This window comes from Acomys russatus, chromosome 1, assembly GCF_903995435.1.
Source record: "Acomys russatus chromosome 1, mAcoRus1.1, whole genome shotgun sequence".
Lineage (NCBI taxonomy): Eukaryota > Metazoa > Chordata > Mammalia > Rodentia > Muridae > Acomys > Acomys russatus.
This window is the reverse complement of record NC_067137.1, coordinates 28,987,986-29,007,029: the sequence shown is the minus strand read 5'-3', so window position 1 is coordinate 29,007,029 and position 19,044 is coordinate 28,987,986. Positions and strand designations below refer to the sequence as shown.

General features: G+C 47.5%; 1 protein-coding gene and 1 non-coding gene across 3 annotated transcripts; both read left to right on the top strand.

Annotated features, from left to right (window-relative positions):
• The first annotated feature begins 481 nt into the window (after positions 1 to 481).
• LOC127187074 (b(0,+)-type amino acid transporter 1-like) lies at positions 482 to 9,143 on the top strand. 2 transcript variants are annotated; one of them, XM_051143321.1, is made up of 6 exons: positions 482 to 1,240; positions 4,695 to 4,828; positions 5,014 to 5,143; positions 6,241 to 6,365; positions 8,126 to 8,213; positions 8,839 to 9,143. In XM_051143321.1, exons 1-6 carry the CDS (start codon positions 482 to 484, stop codon positions 9,067 to 9,069), a joined length of 1,467 nt encoding a protein of 488 aa, XP_050999278.1. In that variant the 3' UTR covers positions 9,070 to 9,143. The 2 variants fall into 2 exon arrangements, with proteins under 2 accessions (XP_050999278.1, XP_050999279.1); XM_051143322.1 differs by lacking the exons at positions 4,695 to 4,828; positions 5,014 to 5,143; positions 6,241 to 6,365; positions 8,126 to 8,213; positions 8,839 to 9,143 and adding an exon at positions 1,691 to 1,749 and having other exon boundaries at positions 482 to 1,244.
• A 3,857-nt stretch (positions 9,144 to 13,000) lies between these two features.
• On the top strand, positions 13,001 to 13,142 carry LOC127197359 (small nucleolar RNA SNORA48). The gene has a single exon (XR_007831659.1). It is a non-coding gene; the product is annotated as a small nucleolar RNA SNORA48 (small nucleolar RNA).
• Positions 13,143 to 19,044: the final 5,902 nt, after the last annotated feature.

Genomic DNA, 19,044 nt, shown 5'->3' with positions numbered 1-19,044 from the left:
TATGAGGATACAGGAAGATGCTTGGCTGACCTGCTGCAGATACACAGCCCTCATCCTGCTGTCATTCCTCAGTGTTGCTGTGGAGCTGGGCAACGGAAATGTCTTCCTTCCCTCTCGACCTCTCTGCCTTCCTTTCTTCCCTTCCTCCCATCTGCAGTGCTAAGGATGGAACTTGCACGTGCTGAGCAGGCACCCTCTCACTGAGTCACACCCCAACTGTCAGTAGAGAGTTGCATCTCTTTGCTCCTGGACCTTTCTTGACTTATTCTGACCTGTGGCGCCTAAAGATTGTATTGAGGCTTGAGCTGGACTGTTGTTTGCTTGATGGGCTCCTTCTAGACCACACCCTGGGTCTTTGACCTCTGCCTTGGCCTCCCTCCAGCACTGTAATCATTAACGCCTCCTGGAAACCCACAGACAATAGGTCCCAGAGCCGATACCTGTCACCAACCAGAAAGGCAGTATCTGCTGAAGTCTCAAGATGGAGAGAAGCAAGGAGAGAGATGGCAGTGACAAGCCCTCAGGGCAAGAGCCCACCAGTGAAGCACCAGGAGTGACGCTGAAGAGGCAGATTGGTTTGTGGAGTGCAGTGTCCATGACTGCTGGGTGTATGATTGGTTCTGGCATCTTCATGTCACCACAAGGGGTCTTGGCTTACATGGGCAGTGCTGGTGCCAGTCTTATTGTCTGGGCAACCTGTGGCTTCTTGGCCATGATGGGTGCCCTGTGCTATGCTGAAATGGGCAGCCTGGTTCCTGAGTCTGGGGGAGACTATGCCTACATTTTGCGAATCTTTGGCTCTCTGCCTGCCTTCCTGGTTATCTACACATTTGTCCTGGTGGCCAGACCAGCTGCCATCACTGCTGTCTCCCTGAGTTTTGCTGAGTATGCAGTGGCTCCCTTTTACCCAGGCTGCTCCTCACTCCCTCAGGTCACAGTTAAGATTGTGGCTTCTTCTTGCATCCTGCTGCTGCTACTGATCAACTATTGGAGCTCACGGATGTCCACTATGCTGATGAACGTGTGCGCGGCTGCCAAAGTGTTCTCACTGACAGTCATTGTAGTGGGTGGGGTTGTGGTGCTGGCCCAGAATTATAGTGGCACAGAATTCCTGCGGTTTTCCTTCCACAACACAACCCAGCAGGCAGGGCGCATTGGCATGGCTTTCTACCAGGGGCTGTGGTCCTTCGACGGCTGGAATAATATCAACACGGTTGTAGAGGAGCTCAAGAACCCAAAGGTGAGTTGAGTGTGCTGTTCTGTGAGTAAACCTCATCATCTGCAGCTCCAGGAACTGAGTTCCAACTACTCAAATGACCGAGGTCCTGAGCAGTCTAACTGGAATCAAGGCTCCCTCGCTGTGCTCATAGGACTTGCATGGCAGCACATCTGCCTTGAGGGATTTATGGGATTTTAACTATGGCTTTTATTTTTTTATTTTTTTTCTTTTTTCCTTTTCTTTCTTTCTTTTTTTTTTTAATTAATTTATTCTTGTTACATCTCAATGTTTATCCCATCCCTTGTATCCTCCCATTCCTCCCCCCCAACTATGGCTTTTAAATAAAGCAGCGTACTTCATGGTGTCATACCCCATGGTTTCATCTTTCTGCCCCTTCAGGTTAACTATCAACTCTCTCTCTCTCTCTCTCTCTCTCTCTCTCTCTCTATATATATATATATATATATATATATATATATATCTGCAAAAAGGGGGTTATTTTGAATTCATACAGCCAGCATTCTTACTGACTCTGTTGGCTACCTCCTGGAACTTTCCCTCCAGAAGATTGCAGCAGACACTTAATTCATAGTTCCGGAAGCCTGAGAGCCATTAGAGAGCATAGCATACTTTGGCGTGGGGAACAAGCCAGTCCTGCCCACTCAGCTTACCTATGAGCCTGGCCTAAATAACCAGTGTGCTAGCCGGTCTGCAGGGGTACCTGGGACTCAGTTGTGGCATCTGGATCTTCAACTATTAGCATGCGGACTCTTTGCCATAAATATCTTTCTTTTTCCCTTGCAGGAGTTTCAAATTCTCAGAGAATTGGAACTGCAAGTCTTCTGCTGTCCCTGCTGGGCTGGCTTAGGGACACTCTGGCTTTCAGAGTCTTGGCAAAGGCTCACTGAAGGGCAGCTTGAGGAGAGAACAGCAGCTTGGAGACAGACGCGCAAGAACAGAAGGAGGGGGGACAGGCAGAGAGAGAGAGATGGAGAAGAGTCAGAGTCGGATGGAGACAGCGGAGAGAGAAGCAGACAAACGAAAGAGATAGAACCAGAGATAGAGAAACAGGGGAGAGATAGACAGAGGCAGAGGGGAGAGGAGATAGAAGGGAGGGAAACACACACACACAGCAGAGACAAAGGAAACAAACACAGACAGATGTCAGAGGGAGGGAGAGCCCATGCTAGGAGTCCTAGGGCTTCACCCTTATTTTTATTTTATTTTTTCCCCTTTGATACAAGAGTCTTATTGTACACCAGGTGGGCCTTGAACTTGTTCTGTGGCTAAGAATACCCTTGAACTTCTGATCTCCTGCCTCTACCTCCTGAATGGTGAGATTACAGGAGTATACCACCGTGCCTGGTGGGTTTAATTTCTTGCTTGCAATTTCATGCTCCTAATTCTTTGGCTATAAAAAGGGGACCATCATAATAAGTTCCCTCACTTCCTCATGGGGCTCTGAGGCTTAACTGGTACATTTTTGGCAGATGGCTCGGGATACTCTCAAGTGGGTAGCATGTACATAGATAGGGTTGCCTTACAGAAGTAGAGTCCCCTTTCCTAACTAGACCCTGGGCTTTCAACTAGGTCAAGGAAAAAGCAGGGTCCCAGAAGTAGGTCCCTGAAGTTGAAAACAGGCTCCCATAGTAGCAGTGGTTATCAGCAAAGGTTTTTTTGTTTGTTTGATTTGGTTTGGTTTTTTGAGATAGGGTCTCTCTGTGTAGCCTTGGCTTTCCTGGACTCTCTCTGTAGACCACGTTGGCCTCTAACGCACAGCGATCCGCCTGCCTCTGCCTCCCGAGTGCTGGAATTAATGCCGTGTGCCATCACTGCAGGGCTTCAGCAAAGTTTTTCTAGAAAGGATCCAAGAGTTAAGATTTTAGGCCCTATATTCATTAGTTCCTGTCACAACTACTCAATTCTGTTGTGGTAGCAGGGAAACTGCCATAGATAAATAAAGGAACACAGTTGTATTTCAATAAAACTTTATTGACAAAAATCAGGCAAAAATTTATTGACGAAAATTATGGTCCATGGCTACAGTTTGCTGATCTCTGCTAAGGCTGAGGCTTTTTTGATGTGGGTTTCAAAGCAAAACCTAAGCCAGTCATCAGAATGCCAGTATTTAAGTCTGCCTTAATTTCCTCTAAAGGGTTTATTTCAAACAGTCCTCATCTCCATGAAAGAAACTATGGAAACTGTGCCCAACCAGGGTCACCCTTATATGCAGACTCCTTGGGATTTAAATGAAGAATTCAATGCCCTCAGAGTGAAATCAGAATATCTCACTGTTCTTGGGGCATATAATGGCCAGAAACATCTATGTTATGATCCAACCCGGGGCTCTACCATTGTCACGGCTCATTACTACTGGGAAAGTTGCCTGGGAGAGAGGTCAAGTTCAAAAGGGTACTAAGTTTCTTACCTCTGAGATTGGGTCATGTACACTGGGTGCTCACTGTGCCGAGGGCGTCCCAACGAGGCCTGGGAGAAGGGCGGCACCTCGGCTACAGGTAGATTTGTGTGAGCCTAGGCAGAGCCACATTCCACCCCTAGGGTGGTAAGCAATAGCTGCTATATCCATCCTGAGGTCAAGGCAACTTTCCTTTAAGCTCAGAGTCCCAGATTCTAAAGCTGGAGGGGACCTGGGAGGACTCACATACAGGAGCCTGTTGCTGTCTCCTTGGTTTCATTTTCCCTAGTTCACAACATAATCCTCTTGGCCAACAAGGCAAAAGTCAGACAAGGCCTCCCAGGAGAGGAGACTCAAGTCTAAGCTACACTTCTGCAGCAAGAGTGTGAACAAGTGGCCAGAAAGGACAGAGCCTGCCAATGTACGAGGGTACCCAGGGAGCGAGGACAACATCTACACTGAGGCTGCTTGCTGAGCGCTGAAATAGGTCAAGATGAGTGCCCTATCCTCAATGTCCCCTCTCCTTCCCTTTCCTTCTCTACTTTCAAGAGTTTCCATGAGCAGGGCTCAGTCTTGGCAGACAGCTCAGGAAATTGGTCTTTCTTTAAGGCTGGAGAGGAAAGGATATGCTAATCAGAAGTGCATGTCTCCACGAGGGGGCAGATCCCACCTATTGCAGAACAGACCAGTGAAATCTTTAGCGTTCTTTCTCTTCCAGTTTCCTCGGCAAGCAATTCTCCCTCACACACTCCTGAGTCATTTCCACTCCTCAAAGAGATCCTGGGTGGGGGCCCTCTTCCTCCTGGAAGTTTTGGTGATGCCTCCACTGTCCCCTCTGCATCCCCACTGCTGTCTGTCTAGGATGTCTTGTCGTTTCCCACACCCCTCTGTCTGTTTGCGCCCCCATGCAGCGGGGATCATGATCTCATGGGGGACACAGTGCTTCCATTCCACAGAGTCTGGCACAGTGCTCTGCGGATAGCATAGGCCTGAGTTTGTGCTGAAGGCCTAGAGTGATCTCATTGGCTAACCTTTACCCTCTTCTCCCTGACCCTGCAGCAGAGCCTGGTGTGGTCAGTGATGATTGCCGTCCCCCTGGTCACCATCCTGTATGTCCTGGTCAATATCAGTTACCTGCTGGTAATGTCACCCTCAGAGATCCTGACCTCTGATGCCATAGCTGTGAGCTGGGGGTGAGTGAGTCATGTGCTGTGTCCCTCGGGCCCTCGACAGACATTGAGGGATAGGGAAGGACGGTGCACTATGTGGATTTGAACTTGTCTTTAAATGCTTTGTTTTCTCTATTTCCAAGGAGGCCTTCTGGCCTCTTGCCAAATATCTGCTAGAGTTCTTTCTGTTTATCCCTCTGTTGTTCTAGGAACCAGGTTCTGGGGTCCTGGGCCTGGCTGGTGCCCTTGGGTGTTGTACTTTCGACATTTGGTACTGTCAATGCGATGTTCTTCAGTGGCAGCCGAGTGTGCTTTGCCGCTGCAAGAGAAGGTCACATGGTAAGAAGCAGGATCTGGGGTCAGGCAAGGTGGTGAGGGCTGCACGAGGGAGCTGGGATACCTTTCACCTGTGACATCTCCTGACTGAGCCTAGCTTTTATCCCAAGCCTGAACTCACCCAATCAGATGTGACCCTCTTTGTTTTTGTTTTTGTTTTTTGTTTTCCATGACAGGGTTTTCTCTGTGTAGCCTTGGCTGTCCTGGACTAAATTTGTAGACCAGGCTGGCCTTGAACTCACAGAGATCCACCCACCTCTGTCTCCCTGAATGCTGGGATTACAGGTGTGAGCCATCACGCTTGGCTCCAATGTATTCCTAATCACTTCCAGATTTCAGGGCAGTCCTGGTCCTGGATTATGTGGCTTGGAAGATGTGAGGGATGAAGTTTACTTACTGTATACAGCAAGAGTACAGAGGCTACAGGGAGGAGGCCCAGAGTACACACACTTGCCTTTTCCCTTACAGACTTTTCCGCTCATGTTAGCTTTTTTCGTAATAATAATATTGAATAGCAGACAACCCCAAATCCCAGTGGCTTGCAACAGCATTTAGTTGTTGCTTCTCATGTTAGCCGTGGCCCTGTTTGCTTCGGTCATTCTTATTTTGGAATGAGTCTGTTCCTATTTCATGGACCTAGGCCCTTGCTTGTCACTTGTGCTCATTTTTTTTTTTTTAATGTGCATTGGTTTTTTTGCCTGCATGTATGTCTGTGTGAGGGTGTCAGATTTTGGAGTAGCAGACAGTCATGAGCTGTTATGTGGGTGCTAGGAATTGAACCTGGGTCCTTTGGAACCTGGGTCCTTAACTGCTGAACCATCTCTCCAGCCCCTTGAACTCATGTTTATTGGATGAATCAGGCGAACCAGTCTAGTCCACATCAGTGCTTGAAAACTATTCCTGACACAAGACGCAGAGAGGGAGACAATATTTGGAAGATAATAACCCAGTGTACCATAGTAACCCAAGGGAATCTACCCCTGGAAGCCATAGCACGAATGACCATTAGTTTTGGGCACACTGGTGTCCAGAGCATGACAGGGGACAGAGCACTTGCTGCGGCTTTTTTTCTATAGCCTCTCTCATGCCATGTTTTGCAGCCCCAACTTATGTCTATGATTCATGTGCATCGACTTACTCCAGCCCCAGCCCTGATCTTCACCACAGCTGTAGCTTTAGTCCTGATATTCCCGGGGAACTTCAGCACCTTTGTGAATCTCTTGAGGTAAGTGTGTGTGTGTGTGTGTGTGTGTGTGTGTGTGTGTGTGCGCGCGCGCGCGCACGCGCGCATGTGTTCATGCTGCATTTCTGAATGCCTGGGCTCAGAGACCTCACATCTACACAAAGTTAAATGTGGCTCTCCTCTGCTCCCCATCCCCCCTCACTCCCAACCCCCCCAACCCCGCCCCAATGCAGCAAGACAGATGTTTCACCACAAGATAGCCTCATGCTGAGATGCCACTGTTACTTTTTTCTCAGCTCTTCATTCTGCTAAGATGATATAGAAGAGCCTGTAGGCACTGTGATGCTGGGGAGCCCTCGGACATGGTCTGATTTTTTTTTTTTTTCCCTTCGTAGCCCAGGCTTGTGCTCTGGACTCTGTCCCATATAATTCTCCAGGACTGAGTGTAGATCCACAGCAAGCTGCTCCGGCTCAGGGAATGATCTCACCACGGGAAGAGGATGTTCTGACTCCCTTTTAATATTTTCCTCAAGACAGAAATCACAGGCTGTTGTGACACCCATTTGTAATTTTATAAGCTCATTGGAAGCAGGGTTGAGTCTTCAACTACCAGATGAGCATTGTATCTGGGTACAGAGGGCATTCTCGTAATTTCTCAGGCATTGCATGTTCCCTTGCTCTGTTGTCTAATCTGGAACAGGACATTTGGTGCTAAGAACAAGAAGCCACAAATAATGTTTTATTTTCACTTTTCCCGCATAAGAGAAAGAGGGAAATCCTTATACAGTGATAACAAAACCGTTATAGCCCACTGTGGGGTGGGAGGATGTCAGGGTGTCTTCAGTTAGAGAATGGGGAATGTGACAAAAGTGTCTCAGCACAGAGCAGCGATCCCGGCGTGATCCACTCCGTAAGGCCCTAACACTTTACATGGCTTCTGGGGACTGAATATAGGTCGTTGTGCTTCTGTGGCAAGCTCTGTACTGACCAAGCTGTGTCTCCAGACACTCAAGATGGAAGTTTATCAGAATGGCAGCAGACACTCAAACTATAGACCTTGGAAAGGACAGAGGCAAGGGTTTATTGGGTATTTAGCAGCCTACACATAATGTCACTAACCCTAAAGGCAAGGTGGGTTGGGGGAAAAAAAACTATTTCCAGTGAGCTGTCCTTCAGGGAACATAGGCTTCCTTAAGATTCCACCATGCTCCCATTTTAAAAGATTTTATTTTAAAATTAATACACTATTTGGCAGTTTCACACTTGATTTTAGCTTAAAGGCCAGGAAGCAATTACTCTTTGGCAATTTCATATGTGTATAAAATATATCGTGGCCACTTTCATCCCTGTACCCTCTCTTATCCTTCCCCCTCCCACAAACCCCACTCCTTCCTTCTACCAAGTTCCCATCTCAATTCTAGGACTCATTGGGCCACTCCTGAGCTTTTTTTTTTTTTTTAATTAAGATTTATTGATTTTATTTTATGTGTAGAAATCTTTTGTCTGCATTTACGTTTGTGCATCACATTTGTGTCTGGCTCCCATAAAGATCAGAAGAAGGCATTAGATCTTCTGGAACTTCAGTTAAGGATGGTTGTGAGGCACCATATGGGTACTGGGAACTGAACGTGGCTCTTCTGTGTGAGCGGCAAGTGTTCTTAACCACCGAACAATCTTTACAGTCCTTTGCTCTCCTTCTGAAGAAAACCAAATGCTCTTCCTGCTCTCTGGATCTTTTGTCCTGATCTGGGCAGGTTCTATCACAGAAGGCCTCATCTACACTTTTTGTTTTTTCATTGCAGCTTTGTGTCCTGGCTCACCTCTGGAACCACATTTGGCTGTCTCCTCTATTTGCGAATAAAAACAAAGAATCTTCCCCATACTTACAAGGTAGCCTTCAGGACAGTCACGGGGTACTTTTCAATCTAGGCTCCTAGATGAAGTGTAGCTTTGGGCTACTGTCTCCTTCAGGGCCTGGTCCAGCGGTTCTCAACCTCCTAATGCAGAGACCCTTTAATACAGTTCCTCATTTTGTGGTGACTGGCCCCCCCCCCCCGCCCCAGCCATAAAATTGTTTTCATTGCTACTGTTATCAATCATAACGTAAATATCTGATATGCAGGGGATCTAATATGCAATCCCCAAAGGGGCTGAGACCTTCAGGTTGAGAACAAGGCCTAGACAAGGAATGTCATTGTATTTGGTGGGACATGGCCCATTTTGGGGGTGTGGTAAGGGATATCGGTCCTTTGTCCTCTGGAGGGCCATGGGGGAGAAAGATGGAGCACAAATGCAAAAGGCTACACAACACAGAGAGGCCAACGCTGGGCTCCAGACTCTGCTTCTTAAAGAGGCCCTTAGAGCCCAGTGGGTGGATCCCTGGCCCAGCCTGACATTCTAGCACGTCCTGGGGGAGGTGGAAATGAATGAAAGGTCGGAAGGACAGAATTCAGTGACACCCCTCCCTCACCATTCCAGTCTCAGAGGCCAAGTAACCTTTTTGTGCCCTCCGCAGGTTCCCACCGTCATCCCTGCTGTCATGCTCCTGGTGTCTCTCTATCTGGTGCTGGCCCCCATCATCGACCATCCCCAGATAGAGTTCCTATACCTCTTCCTGTTCGTGCTCAGTGGCGTCCCAGTGTACTTCCTGCTTTTCCACTTCCAGTGTCAGTCCAAGTGTATACAAACAGCCACTATGCATCTCCAGCTGCTCCTGGAAGTTGTTCCAACCACTAAAGATCGTTGACTGGGTGGCCTCATAGGGTGCATTGCCCTCTTCACTGCAGACCCCACTGTTCCTAATGGGTCTCTGTAGACTGACTGCGCATCGTCCCAGTAAGCACATAGTGCTCCAGCACAGCTGCTTATAGCGCAGTTTGCGAATATCTCCCAGGACGTTATTGCATTTCTCTGAAACCCATTCCTCTGACACAGTACCACCTTGCTTCACAAAGGAACCCGCTAGTCCCAGATAGATATTTAGTTGCTATTTGTAACCTACATGGACAGCACAAAACGAGTTTCTTCTTTTTGTTTCTGTCACTGGAATTCTGTGGTCTTCTTCACCCTCGGATGTTCCTTGAGCAGAAGATGCTGCATGTTTTGGAATATATATGGGGCTATTTGTATCAAGTGTGCAAGAAGTAGAAAACGCCAGCATGGTAAGAAGAATGAGGATGATACAGGATGAAATTTGCTGTTTTTAAAAATGATGTGGAACAGAAGAATGGGGAGGCAGGAGCTGAAGGAGTAGTTTTGATCTTTGTCCTATAGTCTAACTGTTGCTTGATGGTATTTCTTTGGTTTCTCCTCCTCCTCCTCCTCCCCCTCCTCCTCCTTGTCCTCATCGTCGTCATCTTCCTCCTCCTCCTGCTCCTCCTCCTCCTCCGTTCTCTATTTTTGCAAACCTGGATAATCCCAGGGCATCATGTATATATACATAAGCAAGCACTGTATCATTGATTTCCTGGGGCAACTGACACCATAAAATAAATTTCTCATTTTGCCTCCAGTGAGTTTGAATGGATATCTACCTATTTCTGGCAATTAGACCAGATTTGTTTATGGTAATTCTTCTTGCTCAAGAAGACTTCAGTTGTAGTTTGAAGCTGCCTATTTGCTTGAACAGTGCAATAAGCGGTAGATGTGCTGCTAAGAAGGAGGGGTTATGGGCTTTGAGGAAAAAGAAAGACAGATACATTTCCAGGAGAAAGGACAAAGAGGTGCAACAGCTCCCAGGAAAGCTAATATGGTTATAGGACTAAATAAAAATGAGAGGACAAAAAACCCTCCCTATCCTGGGAAGAAGGCGGGAGACGAAGAATGGCAGGTGCCTGGACCGAGGGTGGGAGTGTAGCTCCTGAGCGCCTTAGGCGGTGGGTGATTCAAAAGAAAGGAGCAGAAAACATCTTTTAGTTTCTCCTATAAACTGGATTTGGGCAACTCATGTCTGGTTTTAGTGTACCTTGCACACGTTTGTTACTTTTCTGTTGGTGTGATAAAACACCATAACCAGGACAACTTATAGAAAGTGTTTTATTTGGGTTTATGGGTCCATAGGGATAAGAGTCCATCACTACTATGAAAGGGAAGTGTTGCAGCAGGCAGATGCAGTGGCTGCAACAGCTGAGAATTTGCGTTTTGAACTTCGGGCAGAGAGCACAGAGGGAATGGCGTGAGGCTTTTGAAACCTCACAGCCTGTTCCACTGGCACATTTCCTCCAGCAAGGGCACACCTCCAAAGCCTCCAGGAATAGCTCCACCAAGGGGACCTAGTGTTCAAACATCTGAGTCTATCCAGCATTCTCATTCAAACCACCACTTCCCCCATAAGCTTGCTTCAAGGGAGACATCAACCCTTGGGAGAAAAGGTCAACAGCTCCACTCAGTTCAACACAGAGTCTGAATTTGGTCTAAGCTCCTCAGATTTGAGGGTTCAGTTCCTCATGACTACTGTCACATCAGACACTAGTGATTTAACTACAACTTTGAAACTAGACCTTCCTACAACTTCCCCCCTCAAGTACAACAATTTGCTAGAATGACTCACAGGACTCAGAAAACCACTTTATGGTTGCCAGTTGAATATAAAAGTTTCAAGTCAGAAACACTCAGATGGAAGAGACGCACAGTGTAAGGGTGGAGGATGGGAGTGCAGCTTCTGTGAGCTTCAGCTTCGCTGTCTTTTGTTGTACAGCAGTTTCCTCGGGTTTGAAATAGTTCGTGTTGGAGGGAGGTTTGTTAAGACTTGAGAAGTTAACAAAACTTACAATGCTCAGGAAGTCAACAACAAAGAAGTCCCAGGAAGCTCCTGAAATTCACGAGATTCACAAGGCTCCTTCTGTAGGTGGTTAGGCCTGCACACAAGCTCCTCTGTTTGAAGACCCCTCTGGCTGGCTAAGTAGATGTTTATGCCTACTCAGGAAAAGTCAGCCAACACCCTCTCCAGCACCTACATATGTTTACCCGGAAGCCTTCTAAATCCTGTCACTCAGGAGTTTTTAATAGTGGTGTCATTAGGTATGCAGGATTGATTAAGTCATTGCTCGAATTCAATATCCAACCTCTCTGTCCCCTCCCCAGGGGGAGTAGGTTGAATGTTCTAAACTTCTATCTATGTCCCCTCCCTGAAACTACCAAGGTAGCATATTAACATTCTAGCCATTCCAAAGGTTTTTGGGACTCTGTGCTGACAATTGGGAACAAAAACCTTATTTCTGGTCCACTATAGTCACTAATTAGGAACTGTTGATTAGTCCAGTTCCTGGGGACAGTTCTGCAGGGAAACGCTAGCATCCCATCTTCCCAAGAAGAGTTACACTGTTGCCGAGAAGGAAGCTTCAAAAGAGGACAGTCCTTCCCAGCTCCTGGTCTGGAATGTTTAGCATAACTTCTGTAGAGGAGGGTAGGGATTGAGATTGACTTCAGTCATCAAAGGCCAATAATTTAATCAAGAATACATATATAATGGAGATTCTATAGAAAACTGAAGTGAGGGGCTTGGAGAGTGTCCAGGCTGGTGAACACATGAGGGAGGCTAGTGTGCTGGGACTCCACACCCCTCCCACCTTACCCTATGTACCTCTGCACTGCTCCTTTATATGTTTTGTTTTGTTTGAGGCAGGATTTCATCTAATCCAGGCTGGCCTCCAACTTATTACGTGCTTGAATTCCCGATTCTCCTGCAAAATTCTCCTGTAGAATTACAGAAGTCCACCACCACACCAGTTTATGCAGTGCTGGGGATCAAACCCAAGGCTTTAAGCATGCTAAGCAAGCACACCCAGCTGAGCCACATCCTGGTCCCATTTGCATCTTTTATAATAAACTGACAAATACAAAATAACTGTTCTTCTGGGCTCTGTAAGGCATTATAACAAATTATTAAACAGTAAGATAGGGGTTGTGGAGCTCTTGACTTGTAGCCCATGGCTTGCAGAGGACATCTAAAATGGGTGCAGCCCTCACTTGGAATGGAATCTCACAGGTGCATCGGTGGCAGGCTTGGTCAGGAAGCCACGCTGGCAAGCTCATCATCTTTGTTCTCTTCCCTCACATATCTCTGATCTGTCAAGCATCTCCTCTGACCTTCTCCTGGCACCACTCTGTCTCCTCCCTTTGTACAGAGGCAGTCTTCGCTTACCTCTCAGAGAAGAACAACTGGTTCTGCAAACAGGCAGAAAGGAAATGTTGTCTACCTCTTGAATCTTTGTTCCCGTTTAGGCGTGGATCAGAAGGGGGAAGAAAAACCCTGCCAAGCCTAGCCCTCGGGGCCCCAGTGTTCCAGGGAGAGTGAGACAAGCAGGCAGCTAACACAAGCAGGGGATGATTCTGAGATATAATGCTGAGCTCACAGATAAACTGTGCAGGCAGCATCCACTTTTAAATAGATATGGGTAGCCTATGGGCTTTCTTTTAAAAGCCCTTAATGGGACTGGGGACATATTTCAGTGGGTAGAATGCTTGTCTAATATATGAAGCCCTGGGTTTGATCTCCAGCTCCAAATAAGCAAGCCTTGGAGTTCCACACCAGTGATCTCTTCCACTTTGGAGATAAGCCTAGAGCTCAGAAGGCTGAAGTCACCCTTGGTGATGACAGCCTGGGCTACAGGAGACCCTGTCTCAAAAAACCCAAACCCAAACCAAACTGAAATGAAGAACAAGGTTAAAAACTCTTCCCTCGCTGGCCAATGGGCAAAGAGACACCTTGGTGGTGATGTTCTTGTATCAGTCAGGGGCAGAACAGATGGCAGTCCTTTGTTTATCCTAGCTTGATGCCTGGCTTGGTGGCCAAAGCTGTTTTATGCCTAGGGAACTTAAATCAAATCAAATCAAATCTGTAGCACAGCACGGGATTAGGAAGACAGAGAACCGTGCTCTCCCATGCCACACAGTACCACTGGGGAAAGGTGCCACAGACCTTACCTACCCTTTGCCCATGGTAAGGATGGGTGAGCAGTGCCTTGCGGTAGCTGCCCGGCAGGCTGGCCATGTGGCTGTGGACCCCTGGGTGACCTGCTCAGGCAAGCAAGTGTCTATAGCTCTCCTGCGTGGTGCACCGAAGGGCAGGTCTGCGAGTAGTGGCATGGTAGTCAGCAGGTCTCTGTCTTCCTTCTGCCATGTGGTGGTAGGCAGGGCTCTGTGTGTCTATGGACCACAGCATTATGAAAAGAGATGGACCTGGAGACTAGAGGGTGGAGAGGAGTCACCTGTTGTGAGTGGCCAGCCCTGCCACATGGAGCCATGGTGAAGTCCCAGCTCCAACTGCTGCTGAGGGCCATGTCTGGGTCCGTGGCTACACAGTGGCAGGGGTCAGTGTTGGTGTCCATGGCTCATTTTACCACTAGGGAACATGGGGACGTCACTGATCAGGGCAGCTGCCAGGGACCATGTAGATGTCCAGGGGCTGTGCAGAATGGGCAACACCCCTCACTGGCTCTGGTGCTCTGGAGAGCTGGCCACATCTCTCACTTGGGAGAGCAAGACCTGCGCCTCCGCCCCCCCCCACCCCCGTGGGCAGCACAGTGGAGCTGGCCCTGGTGACAGGTGCATGGGTGAGCCTGCCTCAAGTGTGGGGGAGCACAGAGGTGATGTCACTGTTCTTCCCCTGCCCCTTGCCACCTCTGGCAGTCAGAAAAGCTTCCTACAGGGTCATGAGTTCTGGAGAGTTAGCCCTATCTCTCACCAGCTGCAGCACTCAGGAGAGCAGAGCCCTGCACCTTGCTTGGGTAGCACAGCAGAGCTGACCCTGGTGATTGGGTTCAGGTGAGCCTCAAAGGCAAGCATTCCGGAGAGCTAGCTCAACCACTCATAGTATGTCATGGGTGCAGGGGTGAGGCCCTTCCTGCCTCACCCCTCACCACCTGTAGCAGTCTGGAGAGTTGTCCCTGGGGTCATGAGAGTGGGAGAGCTGGCACTTTCCCTCACCAGCTGCGTCATTCCAGAAGATGGCCCTGCACCTCGCCTGAGCAGCACAGTGGAGCTGGCTCTGGAGGCAGGGGTATGGGTGAGCCAGCCTGGAGGGTAGGAGAGCAGAAGAGCTGATCCTGCCCAATGCCAATGGTGGCATTAAGTGGCGTAGTCTGAGCAGTGCTGGAGAGCTAGCCCTGGTGGCACTGATAAGGAACAACTTGGCTTGCTGACCAGCTCAGCCACCACCCAGGCCCAGATCCAGGGCTCTGAGTTGGCCCACCCCAAAATCTATATCATCTGTGATTGGTTGAGATGTGTGAAAGGGCCAGTCCTGCTTATCCAAAGTTGCAGAAGCTCCATGACACAGGACAACAGCAAGATCACTGGGAGGAGGCCCAGTGAGGACCCAATGTGGATGGTATCACAGAAGCCAGAGATCTCAAAGCCTACCAATGACTCATTGCAATGAACATTTGCAAGTGAAGATGTATGGACAGAGGGATATACTGTGAGACACACTGTAACATACTAGAACTTCCACAATAATGTCTTTTCTATGCTTTGTTTTTGTTTGTTTATTTGTATGTGTGGTTTTTATTTTGGGGAAGGTTGAAAGGGTGAAGGGTGGATATGAGGGGGGAGGAGGTGAGTGGGATTGGGGTACATGGTGTGAAACTCAAAAAGAATCAATAAAAAGTTTTTAAAAATTCTTAGTGATTTAGGATTCTGGGAGGTCTTTTTGTATAATGCTTTTGTATCAGCATGATTTTAGTGAGGGTTCTTGTTGTGGTTTGAATGAGAATGGCCCTCATAGGTTCATATACCGGTCATCAGATGGTTGAATTGTTTGGGAAGGACTAGGAGGTGTGGCCTTGTTGGAGGAGGTGTGCCACTGGGGGTGGGCTTTGAGTTTCAAAAGCCCACATCAAGCCCCATGTCACCCTCTCTGCCTCCAACTTTTGGAACAAGATGTAAAACTCTTAGATATTTTTCCAGCTCAATACTTGCCTACCTACCTGCTGCCACATTTCTTGACAATGGTAGCCATGGACTCATCCTCTGAAATTGTAAACAGGCTCCCAATGAAATGCTTTCTTTTGTAAGTTGCTTTGACCGTGGTGTCTCTACACAGTAGTAGTAACCCCAACTAAGACAGTTCTCCAGAGAGTCAGACCAGAGGGTCTATATGTGATGGATGAGAGAGGGTTTAACTGGACAACTAGTCCACACAATTATAACATCTGGTAAATCAGGACAGGTCTGTAAGCTGGGGACCTTGGGACCCTCATAGTATGTATCAGTCTAAGTCTCCAGCCCTTGGTGCAAGGGAAGCTGAAGGTATACTCTCAGTTTTGAGGTCACAGCCTGGAGACACCAAGGAAAAGGCTGTTGGCCTAAGTCCTGGAGACCAAACAACTTGGCCTCCAATGTCCACTGCAAGAGCTGAATATTTGAATATGCCCTGGTTGTTGGAGGGAGACATCAATCTCCTTGCGGTTATGCTCTGGTTGGATGGTGCCTACACATACTGAGGGCAAGTCCAGCCAGATGCACACACTGTAATTCTCTAGAACCATCCTCACAGACACACCAACAATGCTTTCCAAAACGTCTCTGTTTCTTCTGTTTTGAGCCTAGCCTTTAATGGCTGAGCCATCTCTCTCCAGCCCAAGTCTCTATTTCTTAATCCAGACAAGTTGACACCTAAAATTAATCACCATAGGCACTTAACTCATTTTTACTGCTTGCTTAATACTATTGGACTGCTCTTCTTGACTATTTGAGCATTTCCATTTAATAATTTTGTTTTTGTTTTGAGACAGGGATTCTCTGTGTAACAACAGTCCTGGCTATCCTGGATTCGCTTTGTGGACCAGGCTGGCCTGGATCTCAGAGATCCGCCTGCCTCTGCCTCCCAATTACTGGGATTAAAGACATGTGCCACCACGCCCCGTTTCTATTTTATAATTATTATAAACAGAGTTGGAGGGACCATCTCGATGTGTGGAAAATGGTGGTCCAACTATTGATTTGATCACTGTGTTAACTTGTTCTAAACGCTGGTCTTCCTCTGGGATTGATACTTAACATCTTTATTAATAAAATACACATGCTGCTATAATCCCCATGGCTGAGGCAGGAGGATTACCAAGAGTTTGAGGGCAGTTTATGATGTAGAGAATTTTAGACTGGACTACAGTGTGTGTGTGTGTGTGTGTGTGTGTGTGTGTGTGTGTGTGAGTGCGCACACGCATGTGCATGTTTGTTAGTTTTGCAGTGCTGGAGATTGAATCCAGGTGCTTGTGCATGTGAGGCAAGCATTATACACTGAACCTCAGCCTCTCCTTACATATCTTGAACATAATAAGATGCACCTAAGGCATGAAATTATTATGACATGGATTATAGACTTTGTTAACTTCTGACTAGCTCTTAATTTACAGCTTAGCTTTCTTATATAAAAACTGTGGATGGTTTTCATGCTGGGTATGGTGGCACATGCCTTTGTACCCAGCACTCTAGGATGCAGAGGCAGGAAGATCTCTATGAATTCGAGGCCAGCCTGCTCTACAAAGAGAGTTTCAGAATAGCCAGGGCTGTTACAAAGAGAAACCCTGTCTCAAAAAACAAACAAACCAGGCAGGCCTTGAACTCATAGAGATCTGTCTTCCTCTATTTTCCAAGTGTTGGTATTAAGGGCGTGTACTAACGTCACCTGATCACAGTCCGGGCTCTTAAGAAATAGGCATTGGGGCTGGAGAGATGGTTCAGTGGTTAAGAGTGCTGCCTGCTCTTCCAGAGGTCCTGAGTTCAATTCCCAGCAACCACATGGTGGCTCACAACCATCTGTAATGTGATATGGCTCCCTCTTCTGGCCTGCAGGTGTACATGTAAGCAGAGCACTGTATACATAATAATAAATAAATTAAAAAAATATTTATAAAAAAAAAAAAAAAAAAGAAAAGAAATAGGCATCAAGCAGAGAGAGGTGAGTCTCAGACCAGCACTGTTCGCCTTTGTTTGGTGAATGCCTACCCATCCTCCAGGCCTTAGTACAAGCTTCATTTCTTCCAGTCAGTTTTCCTGGACCAAAGGGATCTGAACAGGAGTGTCCATTTGCTTTTATAATGGTTCATCTTGGCTGTAAACTTGAACAGATCTGGGATCAACTAACAGACACACCTCTTTGCAGATCTGTGAGAGTATTTCCCTGAATGATTAACTGGGTGTAGACAACCCTCCTCTAGAGCAGGCAGCACTTCCTGGCAGTAATCCAGATTTGAAGAGGTTGGAGGGAAAAGCAATGCTGTTCTTCACCTGCTTACCTTTACTCCCTGATGGTGAGTGCATCGACTTTGTGGCTGCCACTGTCTTTGCTGACACCAGAACCCAGCTTCCTCAGTCTTCAAATGTGGACTGAAGTCCAGCACTCTCCAAGCAGGGAACCTCCAGGCTTTCGGTGCCAGGTTGGGATGGCTGAGACATGCAGCTTCATAGATTAAGGAGCTACTGGGTTTTCAGACTCTCCTGAATGCAGTCAACCATTGGTGGACTCCCTAGCCTGTGTGTGCAAGCCAGTCTGGTGACTCTCCTTTTAATATGTGTTCCCTCTATTGGCTCCAATCCTCTAGAGAACACTGATGGACTGCAGGCCAAGAAGCATTAAAATGATGTCTTCAGCCATCTGTCTTCTTGCTTGGCAATGAGTTTCAGTTCTGTAATGCTCAAGGCTTCCACAGAACTCAAAAAATGGTTATGGCATCCTGAAGACGCTAGCTCTCACAAGGTGGGTGAGGAGAAATGGAGAGCAGCATTTTATTTTGTTTTGTTTTTCTAAGAATTTCTTATACTGGGGTTCCCAGGTACTGGCAATAAAAGTAAGTAAGATTTATGAAGTACCTGGCCCACACAAGCATGATTCTTTATGCATTTCATCAGTTGAATCATTTAATTGTCACAGTCTTAAGTACTGAGCGGTTAAAGCCACCTACCTGATGTCACACAGTAGAAAGTGGTAGAAGTAGAATTTGAATCAGACCACTTGGGTCCAAAACCTGTGACCCCCAGCTACTAGGATGTTAAACCCAAGAGCAACTAGAGTTGGGGAAATGTGGCAGACATCTTATGCTGACACTAACTACAGTGACAGTAATACCTTTGACAGAAACTACCACTCCACTGTAGTACCTTTCCAGCACATTTCTTCTCCTAAGAAAGCCACCTTGTTTCTTTTGGGACAGTCCTGCCTCCCAGCTCTCTTGGCATGTACCCCTAGAAGGGGCTTCTCAACAGGCCCCAAGCAGACCCTTCTGAGACTGTTCATGTCAGTTCTAGGAGACAAGAGGAGCTCTCGTGGGAGGTAAAGCTGGCTCCAGGCTCATGCAAGAAGCAGACTGATAGAGCAAGACGTGGACTCACACAGAAATGCCAGAACGAGAGATGAACAAGCATGTCTCTCCCTTTCCTGGGAGCAAGTGAGGCCCCTTTTACCAATCCCATCCTATGCAATGTTGGACTCCTCACCTGTTAACCCAGAAGAGCCCTAACTAAGATCAACTTACAGCCCAAAACTCCTTTCATAGGCCACTGCTCTGTGTACTAGCTGAGGAGGGGGGGGGGCAGGCAGGGCAAATGATGATGCTGAGGTGCCACCATCAAGAAGGGAAACCGCTTTTCAAGCAGTAGTGACAGAGATGGCAAGAGGTAGGCGATGTCAGATCCCAAAGAAACAAATGGTCTTTGAAGATATCAAGGCTGACATGCTGGCTACTGGCCGCCAGGCTCTCTTGGCATCAGCATCATAAGTACC